Source organism: Colias philodice, chromosome 18 (assembly GCF_061535455.1).
Source record: "Colias philodice isolate Cphi_HAF_F1 chromosome 18, ilColPhil1 Martin Lab GWU primary, whole genome shotgun sequence".
In the NCBI taxonomy this organism is placed as follows: Eukaryota; Metazoa; Arthropoda; class Insecta; order Lepidoptera; family Pieridae; genus Colias; species Colias philodice.
Genome location: NC_143103.1, coordinates 9,429,077 through 9,441,408, shown reverse-complemented (window position 1 = coordinate 9,441,408; position 12,332 = coordinate 9,429,077). Strand labels below are relative to the sequence as shown.

The following is a 12,332-nucleotide window of genomic DNA, read 5'->3' as shown; positions in this document are numbered from 1 at the left end:
ATTAAACGTTTATTACAACATTGCACTGTATACGATTGATACATATGCAGAACATGAGTATTAAACGTATATTACAACATTGCACTGTATACGATTGATACATATGCAGAACATGAGCATTAAACGTATATTACAACATTGCACTGTATACGATTGATACATATGCAGAACATGAGGATTAAACGTATATTACAACATTGCACTCTGTATACGATTGATACATATGCAGAACATGAGCATTAAACGTTTATTACAACATTGCACTGTATACGATTGATACATATGCAGAACATGAGCATTAAACGTATTACAACATTGCACTGTATACGATTGATACATATGCAGAACATGCACAATACGAAATACATACATATGCACAACACGAAACTCATCTCGCACTTAAATAACTGTTTATTGCATAATTTATCGTGCTCACAACATACAAACTCAACATATACAGATGCGAATTGAAAATGATTTCATTATGTACACTATAAAAAAGAAAACGTAACAAAAAGCATTAAACGTAGCATAACTGCATACGATTGATACATATGCAGAACATGAGCATTAAAAGTATTACAACATTACACTGTATACGATTGATACATATGCAGAACATGAGCATTAAAAGTATTACAACATTGCACTGTATACGATTGATACATATGCAGAACATGCACAATACGAAATACATACATATGCACAACACGAAACTCATCTCGCACTTAAATAACTGTTTATTGCATAATTTATCGTGCTCACAACATACAAACTCAACATATACAGATGCGAATTGAAAATGATTTCATTATGTACACTATAAAAAAGAAAACGTAACAAAAAGCATTAAACGTAGCATAACTGCATACGATTGATACATATGCAGAACATGAGCATTAAACGTATTACAACATTGCACTGTATACGATTGATACATATGCAGAACATGAGCATTAAACGTATTACAACATTGCACTGTATACGATTGTTACATATGCAGAACATGAACATTAAACGTATTAATACATTGCACTGTATACGATTCATACATATGCAGAACATGACCATTAAACATATTACAACATTGCACTGCATACGATTGATACATATGCAGAACATGAGCATTAAACGTATTACAACATTGCACTGTATACGATTGATACATATGCAGAACATGAGCATTAAAAGTATTACAACATTGCACTGTATACGATTGATACATATGCAGAACATGAGCATTAAAAGTATTACAACATTGCACTGTATACGATTGATACATATGCAGAACATGAGCATTAAAAGTATTACAACATTGCACTGTATACGATTGATACATATGGAGATGTGTACTCATTGCACTCTAATATGACTTTGTGTTAAACTTGTAACGAAATTATTAATGGTTGAACTACGTGTCAAAGTAAAATAGTTTAAAATTAACTAGTTAATGGGCTAAGAACAAAACATGCAATTAACAAATAACTTGCAAAAAACCTGGCTTATTTCTACGTTAGGATCAATGTTCCTATCTATTTATCTTTGACTTGACACTACCGCCTACTTCTTTTTTATGGGCTATCGGTAAATTCTAAAATTTTTGTGTTACAAATCGTTTGACTTTCGCTATTTTTCCGACGAGTTCGACTAACGCCCACGCGACTATGCTGCCGGTACCAGCGTTCACACCATCATTTTTCTTTTTGTCATTGCGTACTAAGACCCCTGTAGAACCGCCATCCTGTTACAAATGACTCGAAATTTTGTGTCAATATCTCCCGGTCTATCTTCGTTGTGATGTCTACTTAATAACAAAATAGAAAAACATCATAATGCAAAATTGTAATGTTTCAATATCTAGAGAAAATACCTTTTTTTTTTTAAGTGGGGAAATCTTGCATAGATGCCCACGGCCTCCGGGGAAAGGGCCGTGGGTTATGTCGGATTCCTACAGACCAAAACCCCACTGTGTTCCGTCAAGCCGCATCAACGACGGGGCCACGGGCATAGGTAGAATTCTTCCGTGACCATCAAGAGAAAATACCTACAATATCTCATCTTCTATACGTAATTTTCTTGACAGATTCATGTGTGTGGACACAGTGGAGCAATCGATCCGTAAATTACAAGAAGCAAAGCTTGAAATGGCTGAAAACGTGCTGACTGGCGCTCGACACGCAGCTTCCAAACTTACCATTGAAGATCTCAAGCTGCTGTTCAATATGGGCCCGCAGAATTAGATTAGAACTGCTGCTGGAAATGGTTAGTATTTCACTGACTAGTTTAACCTCAAAATCTAGGACTGGTTAAAATCAACCCAATAATTTGTTTGGAACTATCAGAATCACGCCAATATGTTATGCTTCGATTAGAATCACTTAAATGCGGTATCCGCCAATGGCCAGAATCACCCCTACCATATTAAAATTCTGGTTTAAATCATATCAATATGTTATCTTGATCCAGTTCAAGAGAATCACCCTTATGCTTTTATCTGTAATTGATCTAATCGTCGTAATCATTGTTCCCAAAACACGAATCAGTATCACAATCATAAAGACTTAATATATATTTTTTCTTTTCAGATTCGCCAGATGCCTGGATTAACCCTATATTACTAATTGAACAAGGAAAAATATTTTGTCAAGATTGTTGTTATATTTAAAAAAGTTTCCATATTTTTATATCATCTAGAATTGAAGTTATAACATCAAAATTGTCTGCGATTTAATAAAAGTTGTAAATACATTATATTTTATGTTTTGTAAATTCTGTCTTTATTTTTAAGAGGCTCGTTTTGCAGTAAATAAGAACACTTCAGCACAATAAAAGTTAAAATTAAAAATTACAAAGGATAAAACGCGCCAAATATAAATAATAATGATAGGAATTAGATTATTAGAATTACAAATACTTATTTTTATTATAAATGTTTAAATAAATGATAATTTGTTATTGTTGTTTTATTTTTATATTTCCACATGCATTAAATGAAATAAAAAAAGACTATTGGTATAGTCTGTAACAATAATATTGTCAATAGGAAATTAGAATTCTCATTTCTTATCTGATAAAGTGGCTGAACTTTACGTAAATGATAAATCAATGGGAGCTTATGTCAATCTCTATTATAGCTTCCTTACCAATTCCTTACTATCACCAAACACAAAAATCAGCTTCTTTACAACGTTAAATCTTTATTTATGCGAATCTTTATTAAGATTTAATTATGCAATATTTATTAATGCGAAAACACTTTCGCATTTACTCATAAGTAAAGATTTCTCGAAACTGATAAAACATTCTGACAGAAAATATTTCAGTAAGTACCTTAGAAATTAAAAGAAAACCTCGAAAAACTAAACAACATTTTTGCAAGCATGTGAAAAGAATTTGCAGTATTACCTATGTGAAAGTTGGCAAAACATATAGTACAAAAACAGATCTGCGGATCTGAAGATATGGCATGACTAAAGTCTTAAGAGGGATGATTAGTTTAAAAAAATCCTAAAGAATGTAGTGCTATAAGTAGGTACATATTACGATGGTGATGCACTGTGCCTACATGTTCAGATCTTCAGATCAATAAAGTAAATTACAATTCACGATTTAAGTATAAAAATAAACCTAAGCTATGCTACAAAAATTGCATTACATATTCAAGTTTAAAATCCCAATAAAAATTTGTAAAAATTTCGCGTGCCTAGTAAACGTCGGCAGCGGTGTCGTTACAACGACAGAAATTTTATTTTTATTTTATTTTATTTTATTTTATTTGCAACACAAACACATATAACAATAATATAGGTACAATACTTATTTCACTTTAAGCCTTAAGGTGATTGCTACGATCTGTTCCCAGCCAATGTCCCGCTAGATGGCGCTGAATTCTACATTTCTAGTTTATTTGAGTTTTTGCGTAATTGGAAAAGATTAAGGTCGTAGGAATAGTCATGGCGATTACTGAATATTATATTTTATTTAAATATGTCATATCATTGCCTTAAAATCCACCCAATTCGGTAAAACCATGCGTTTTAACATCTGTCATTGCATACAGGGTCGTTTACACACACAGACGTATACAAAAATGATAAAGATTTAACTCTAGATGGCGTGAATCGTGAAACACAGACGTATACAAAAATGATAAATAAAGATTTAACTCTAGATGGCGTGAATCTAAAACAAGTTTTCCATCCCGCATTTTAAAAAAAACCCGCATAGTTCCCGTTCCCGTGGGATTTCCGGGATAAAACCTATTCAATGTGTCCAAGCTACGTTCTATATGTGTGCTCAATTTCATTGTAATCGGTTCAGTAGTATTTGCGTGAAACACACACATACACATCCTCACAAACTTTCGCATTAGTAGGAAGTAGGATTGTTATAAAAATAAAAGTTATATTTGTTGGTGTAAGTAAACTATTTTATTGTAATTTTGGGAAATAAATAATGTCAAAATTGATTACAATAAAAAGCAGTTTTATTTTATTACATTACACTATTGTTTTTTTTATCAAAACATGTATTTGAAGAAGAATATACCGATCCATGCCTATTCACTCAAAACTAATAACACTAATGATAAGTAAATTATTTCAGTAACATTTTTTTTTTTTTTTTAAAGGCACCCGTCATCACAGGGTGTTCGCGCCACCTCTGGATTATAGTCCAGAGACATTTTTTGCTTTTTATTTATTTTTTTTGTATGGATAATATTAAATTACAATTAAGAAATACAATATAACATACTACTTTAAAACAAGATAAAAAATACTGGATTAAATTACAAATAAGTAACTTTTACTAAAACATAGTAACATATGATTTTGCTTTTAGCTAGTAAGCATGTATGCCTAATGAAGTATTTTTCACCTTCTGGTTTTACAGTAAATACAAAATAAAAAGAAATATACAGTGGTTATGTAGATTCTATACAAACTACAACCAAAATACAATTATAACAAAAATCGTTTGACTTGTGATTTCACTCTCTGCCTTGAAACTTCCTGTCTTGAAACCACTGCTACACTGGTGCTGCAAAGAAAACATACTAAATATATTTGTTACTTTTTGACAAATACTGTTTGGCATTCATTTCAAACGGTTGTACCATCAATCTCCAAAACTTGACGGTACCTCCACTGCACTCTCTGCCTTGAAACTTCCTGTCTTGAAACCACTGCTACACTGGTGCTGCAAAAAAAACATACTAAATATATTTGTTACTTTTTGACAAATACTGTTTGGCATTCATTTCAAACGGTTGTACCATCAATCTCCAAAACTTGACGGTACCTCCACTGCACTCTCTGCCTTGAAACTTCCTGTCTTGAAACCACTGCTACACTGGTGCTGCAAAGAAAACATACTAAATATATTTGTTACTTTTTGACAAATACTACAACCAAAATACAATTAGAACAAAAATCATTTGACTTGTTGATTTCACTCTCTGCCTTGAAACTTCCTGTCTTGAAACCACTGCTACACTGGTGCTGCAAAGAAAACATACTAAATATATTTGTTACTTTTTGACAAATACTGTTTGGCATTCACTTCAAAATGGTAGTACCATCAATCTCCAAATTTGCTCTAAAATAAAAATCGCCTTCTATTCTTTGCTTGAATTTTCAATTGATGTTGCAGGAGCATTTTTCACTGGAATAATAATATAATTTATTATATCTAAATATAATATTTTTTATTCAGATCTTTTCACGTAAAGGAGGCCTGTGTCCCACCAGTTGGAACATATTGATGGGCTTTATGAAGTAAATAAAACTGTGAGTGTACATACCATTCAAATCTATACATTTCGCATTTTTTTGAACACGTCTCAATATTATTTCAGGCAGAATACAGTTTTTAAAAAATTCAGATAATTTGGGCATCATATTACTGATAAATTCATTATCTCGACAAACTTCTATTACAGTCAAAGGTTTAGTGACTGAAATAAAACATATGAAGTAGCACTTATTCATTTTGCTGACACGCATTTGTCCTTGGATCTGAAATAAAATTTGAATATAGTAAGAAATTTCACATTATACCTATTAGTGTCTTGTTTAGAATTTTAATGTGTCATGTAATAGAATTTTAATTTACTTGATGGTAATAATCATGCTTTTTATTCATGACTAAAACATTATTATCCAGTTTTAGAGGAAAATTCTTCTTTTCTAGTGCAGCTGCTTCTAGGCTTTGATCTCTCCTAGCTAATGATGGAAAGCACTTGATCTCAACAATAGCTCTCTCATTTTCAATTATACCTGTAGCAAATTATCATAAAATATAAAACACTGAGAAAACACTGTTTTTTTTTTTCTCGCAATTATAACTACATAGTTATTATCTTTGCTAAACACGAAGATTGAAGTTTGATAAAGAAAAACTTACCATCTGGACTACCTGCTAAAAATCCAAATTCTTCATCAATAAAAAGACCTGAAGGTCTGACAATTTTATTATATTGTTGCATGAACATGCTTTTTGCTACATTCTCATATTGCTGCCCATATAACATATCTTTCGTGCAAATATTCTTTTTATACAGAATATCCTTTACATGATTGTGGCATGGCGTGGTGGTACGGCGTTTGCAAACCTGTGAAGAGAAATATCCAGAAAAACTAAATGCATGTTATGGTTTACTTTAGAAATGTTAATTTTCTAGATATTTTACCAGAAATATATGTTTATATACATTTCTGCTAACATCATTATCACACCACACAACTCACCATTCCAAATTGACTGGCAGTCAAACGGTCACTCCTATGAGTATTATATAAATCATTATCATGCTGTCCTACAGTGGAGATTTCAATCAAAGCAATGTCTTCTGGTGACTTTTGGAATTCTGTTAGCCGTTCTTCACACTGTATTTTCAACTGTGCTTCATCAATATCAATAGGATCACAAGCTTCGGGTCCATAGTGCTTATCTGGTTGGGATTTCTCTCTTGGAGCAAATAATCGTTTGCGTGTCGAAGATTGCTGTCGTATTCTGCTCTGTTCCTTCCGTTTTATGTACTTTTTAAAATGTGTCCCTGGACTCTGTGTGGTCTGCTTTTTCCATGCAGTTTCATGCCATTTGTGTCCCTTAGCAAGTGATAGGCCTGAAAACATATTTAAATGTTATATTTCAAAAAAGACATGTTGCATATTGCATATAAATTAGAATAAATGGGCTGGAGAATAATGATATTCCATAGCCACAATCAAAGAATTTCTTGCTGGTTCTAATAATTCCTGACTGTTATTACTGTATATTTACCTGCCACATGAACACGCCGCTGGTAAGAACCCCCTTTTCCTAAACTTATTCGTTTTCCACAGTTGAATTTGTTTATTACGCTCATAAAGTTTTCTGCCACATTTGTTGTCTCATTAGACAAACGACCTGCCTTCAAAGCAATTTTTTCATTGGCTGCATAAATCAGAGCCCACACCTCTGGAGCATTATTTTTCAGACTTTCTACATGATTTTCTTCCCTCTTTTCACTTCCATCTGTTAATGTTTTATTGACATTGCAGTAATAATCCTTGCAGTTTTCATGTACTCCGAATACATGAAGTGGGACATTTCTCAAATCTGCTGCCATAGCAGTATGCTCACTGCTACACATGATAATTTTCCGTGCTACTAGTGTAAGCTTCATCACCTTCGGCTTCAGAATATTTCGCCCAGAAAGAGGGAGTTTAGTGTTGGCCAAGATCTAAAAAGCACAAAATATAAATACAGAATTCACTGATCTTGAATTTGACTTTACAAATTTGATTTATTAATTTACCTTGTAGAGTGCACTGGTATAGTTTTTGATAACATGATTCTTGCATTCAATTTTTTTTATTATGTTCCCATATGACACTTTCTCTTTCAATTTTGCAAACACCGAGGAGTCTCCGTCACCAATAAAACTCAAATAGCGAAGTTGATGTATTTCTTCACTCTTTTGAAAACCTTCCACAATAATATCTGATTCCATTGCTGTAGATGGTCCAGTAAAATTTTTGCAGCAGTTATGTGCTTTCATATCCAGGTTTCTCCTCTCATAATATTGACATGTATAACAATATTTGTTTCTAACACCAAGAAATAGACATTTTTTAGTTTCTTTACCAATAATGCAGGCCTGGAAATGAAAAGCAACACTCGTAAAAATAATGTACATAACAAAAATGTCATAAAGAACTAAATTTGTTTTAGTAAAATATTAACTTACCATACCAGATGATGAATTAAAGTTATGCCCATATGACCTTTTCAACCATCCTCCATCTACATATACAGTAACAAATGGAACACCGTCTGAAGACACATGACCTTTTTGTATTGCAATTGATCTCTCTTGTTCACCAGCTATTTTAATTTCCTCTGTCAAATGTTCAAACCACACACTGCCTAATTTTTTTTCAATACGACGAAATTTGTTAGCTGACATTGTTGGAATATCCATAAGACTTGTGATATGAGCTGCTTGAGTGTAGAAGCTACCAGATGTGACAGTTGCCCACACAAATGCAGTATTTATTTTATCACTGCTCTCCGTAAAATGCCTCCACACTTTATCACACATACTGCACTTGAAAATCAATTCACTTCTAAATCCATCAAGCCTTTCACTAACAAATTCAATTTGTGAAGATTCACACATATTTCGATGTCTTTCCATAAGAAATGCCCACTGTATTACATGCTTCAAGTCCACAATGCGATACCCAGATATTCCAGATAAACATTTATTTTGACAAGGTTCCACAATCAATTGAAATGAATCAATTTCCGGATCAGGTTGCGGCCAATGAATCTCTACAGGTTCAACCACAGGTTCAGCTGTCATTGTGCTAGTACTAGGAACACTGTAGGTGGCCTCTAGGCGGATTTTCGGTTTTACACGAGCATATGTTCTTAGTTGTGTATTCTGGGTACTGAAAGAAAAGAAACAAATTGTGATCTAACCATAATAAAAGTATAATACGTATATCCTAGATCTATTTTCTCCTTTATCAATATTTCGTGGGTTTTTTACGCCATCTTATGGTTTTAGACTAAAAGCAGCACACATGACAACTTACTGACCCTACATAACTATAAGAAGATCCCTTTGTAAATGAGTATAATATTACAACTCGATTATCTCGAAAACTATCAACCTTAGAGAAAAAATACAAAGAATAAAAAGGGTTTATTTTAGGCTATTCTTGCCGATAAAACCATAAAAAATAGGTATTATATAGACTAAAAAAAAAATTCTAAATTTCGACTAAGTCCAGATCCCATTGTAAATGAGTATATTATAACTCGATTATCTCGAAAACTATCAACCTTAGAGAAAAAATACAAAGAATAAAAAGGGTTTATTTTAGCCTATTCTTGCCGATAAAACCATAAAAATAGATGTTATACTGACTAAAAAAAAAAATTTCAAAATTTCGTCTGTCCAGATCCCTAGCGCCCCCAAGGCTACACTCCGACCCGTCATCAAAATGGCGGCCAGGCGCATTAGCAATTTGCGGGGATTATACCTACATGTAGTGTTCCTTTTATGAGCAACAATAAACCATGCATAATTGATACATACATTATAGAGTTATCTATGACGATTTCTTCATTCACTGGCTTCTTCTTCGTTTCTTCAGTACGCCAAACTTTCACACGGCTGTAATACAATATATGAATGAATCTTTTGCATGCCGAAAATGTAGGTAGGTAAATAAATAGATACCTCGTGTCATCGTGAAATAGCGCGAAATCCCTACATCCAAACTTGGCCGTGTTTACGTCTTCGTAACTAATTCTGTTTCTGGCTTCTTAGCCAGAAACAGAATTAGTTGTATTATGCAGGTTCACTTACCTCCCTTCACCATAATATCTCTTCATTGAACTTCGAACTCGTTTCAAAGATTTGCGCGCCCCCGAATATCCGTGTTGCCTGTACGACGCCTTGCTTGTTCGAACAGACATTTTAGGCGTAATCTAAATCTGAAAACAAATGAAAAACAAATGAAAAACGAAAGAATGCTTACTTTTAGACACTCAGTATTTGAATAAAATATAATAATATCGTAAGTCACAACCATATGTATTGAAAGATCGCAATTCGCAAGTGAATTGAAGAAAGATACCTAGGGTACTTACCTAGTCAGAATCCTTTATGATTGAGTTGCGTTCTGAAATAAGATCTAGAAAAATAAAATATTACAGTAAAATTTACTTATCTTTATATTTCAATGTTATCTTTATATACCTGGTATAAATGGCCGACGAATAAAAAAAAATCTTATTAGATTAGCGATTTATTTTAATTACGGAACAAAAAAAAAGGATTGTAAGTAACTGAATTATGTTTGTTTCTGAACGCACCATAAGTTTTCGACGACGCGCGACGTGAACGGAGTACGAGTAGAGTTATAGGTATACCACTGAGCAAGTAAGGTATACCTACCTACTTTGATAAAACAATCTAATAATATTGTGTGTCTGTCTGAAAATTCGGAAAAGCATATTTTGCCAATATTTGCAAGTTTGTGACTACTTTCGTAGTTTAAATATAGTAGGTAAAAAACAATGGTAATGTAAATTCTAAACAAACTACTACCAAAATACAATTAGAACAAAAATCATTTGACTTGTTTATTTCACCCAGAGGCCAGAGGTGGCTCGTGACAAAATTGTATAGGTGTTCACTTGAAATAAAACAACGAAAATACAATAGCGTTAGCGGGATGATTTATTACAAAAAAATGAGCACCACATTTTATAAATGTCTATAACACTAAAAATTACAAAGTACAGGCTATTTCAAAACGAATTCAATGATTATCAATAATTAGTAAATCACCGAATTTGCATTCGCGAGCGTAGGTATCCATAGTGTTTGTCACTGACGGTCACTGACCTCTATAACTCAGTGGTGTTTGTGTGGCAACGTCGCGCGCGCAATTGCTATGGTCCGGGAGCCAGCAGCAGATTTTATGACCAAGTTCCTCTCAAGCGGTAATTAGTAAAATGCATCAGCTGATACGGGAGGCTACAACCGCTCACCCCCCCAACCGAGCGCCAGCTGACGTTCACGAGGCTTTATAATACTATACTCTCATGCGTCTGACGAATTATCTCTTGAGAGGAAATAGTTAACCAAATTTGCACCTGGCTCCCTAACCATACTGTCATGCGATGCGGCAACGTTGCGTGAGAATCAAAACGCTACTTGAGTACGGTTTATTATGAACGATTGTTATAAAAATAAAAGTAATACAATATACATATTTGTTGGCGTAAACTATTTTATTCATCATTAATTTTGGAAAATAAATAATGTCTAAATTGATTACAATAAAACGCAGTTTTATTTTATTACATTACACTATTGTTTTTTTTTTATCAAAACCTGTATGTATTTGAGTAGTTAGTAGCATATTATATTCTGAATTTCTGATCCATGCCTATTCACTCAAAACTAATAACACTAATGATTTGTAACAGTAAATTATTTCAATAGGTAGGTATTTGAACATTTCCCAACAAGACGTAAGAATAATTATTCGTAGGTATACAAGATACAATAACAAATCTAATACACTATTTATTATTTTATTATTTACTAGCGGTCCGCCCCGGCTTCGCCCGTGGTACATGTTTACGTTTTCTCTCCATAAGAAGTAAGAACCATCCTCGTACTTCAAGGAATATAATAAAAAAAGAATTATCTAAATCGGTTCAGCCGTTCTCGAGTTATGCGCTTACCAACACATTTTGCGATTCATTTTTATATATAAGACTAGCGGTCCGCCCCGGCTTCGCCCGTGGTACATGTTTACGTTTTCTCTACATAAGAACCATCCTCGTACTTCAAGGAATATAATAAAAAAAGAAAATAAATTCACAACACAAGAAATTCCGCGCGCAAATCATAGCGCGTGTCAATGAAATCAAGAATGTTTTATATCAAGCCGACGGGGACGAGCGACGACGCGACGCCGAACAAAAGTACCTACGACGGACGACCACGCTTCGAGTTGCCAAACACACAGCCAAACAACAATAATGAGTAATAAATTGTTTACAAAAAAAACAAGTTTTCCATTTTTCTGTATGAGTAGACAGAACTTCAAAACGCCACCTGCTACGGTTTATATTATGAACGATGGTTATAAAAATAAAAGTTATATTTGTTGGTGTAAACTATTTTATTGATCAATAATTTTGGAATTTAAAACTGTCAACATTGATAACAATAAAACGCAGTTTTATTTTATTACACTATTGTTTTTTTATCAAAACATGTATTTGAAGTACCATATAATATTATGCTGATCCAA

The 12,332-nt window shown here is 33.2% G+C and overlaps 2 protein-coding genes across 8 annotated transcripts in view; one reads left to right on the top strand and one right to left on the bottom strand.

The window, feature by feature from the left end:
- LOC149480694 (uncharacterized) overlaps positions 1 to 2,946 on the top strand; it is a 42,518-nt gene extending 39,572 nt beyond the window's left edge. The window contains exons 23-24 of the mRNA XM_089706884.1: positions 2,084 to 2,262; positions 2,586 to 2,946. Coding sequence (XP_089563010.1) covers positions 2,084 to 2,240 — 157 coding nt within the window. The 3' untranslated portion in view covers positions 2,241 to 2,262; positions 2,586 to 2,946. The remainder of the gene's footprint in view (positions 1 to 2,083; positions 2,263 to 2,585) is intronic.
- A 1,486-nt stretch (positions 2,947 to 4,432) lies between these two features.
- LOC149480693 (uncharacterized) lies at positions 4,433 to 11,763 on the bottom strand. Of its 7 annotated transcripts, none has more exons than XM_089706597.1 (14): positions 9,866 to 11,762; positions 9,593 to 9,670; positions 8,234 to 8,939; positions 7,802 to 8,143; positions 7,285 to 7,726; positions 6,750 to 7,126; positions 6,406 to 6,613; positions 6,115 to 6,278; positions 5,804 to 6,017; positions 5,579 to 5,664; positions 5,443 to 5,501; positions 5,276 to 5,358; positions 5,117 to 5,199; positions 4,434 to 5,040 (listed from the first exon to the last, which is right to left on the bottom strand). In XM_089706597.1, the coding sequence occupies exons 1-10, from the start codon at positions 9,973 to 9,975 to the stop codon at positions 5,618 to 5,620; spliced, it is 2,688 nt and encodes an 895-aa protein (XP_089562723.1). In that variant the 5' UTR covers positions 9,976 to 11,762; the 3' UTR covers positions 4,434 to 5,040; positions 5,117 to 5,199; positions 5,276 to 5,358; positions 5,443 to 5,501; positions 5,579 to 5,617. The 7 variants fall into 7 exon arrangements, with proteins under 7 accessions (XP_089562725.1, XP_089562723.1, XP_089562721.1 ...); XM_089706595.1 differs by having other exon boundaries at positions 5,276 to 5,501; positions 9,866 to 9,993; positions 10,089 to 11,762; XM_089706596.1 differs by having other exon boundaries at positions 5,276 to 5,501; positions 9,866 to 9,993; positions 10,150 to 10,168.
- Positions 11,764 to 12,332: the final 569 nt, after the last annotated feature.

Excerpts from the sequence above, each read along its gene's own strand:
- LOC149480693 (XM_089706599.1), bottom strand. The coding sequence starts at position 9,975 with ATGTCTGTTCGAACAAGCAAGGCGTCGTACAGGCAACACGGATATTCG. Across the intron at positions 7,727-7,801 it reads ATACCAGTGCACTCTACAAG|ATCTTGGCCAACACTAAACT; the intron begins GTAAATTAATAA and ends TGTGCTTTTTAG. Across the intron at positions 7,127-7,284 it reads GCGGCGTGTTCATGTGGCAG|GCCTATCACTTGCTAAGGGA; the intron begins GTAAATATACAG and ends ATATGTTTTCAG.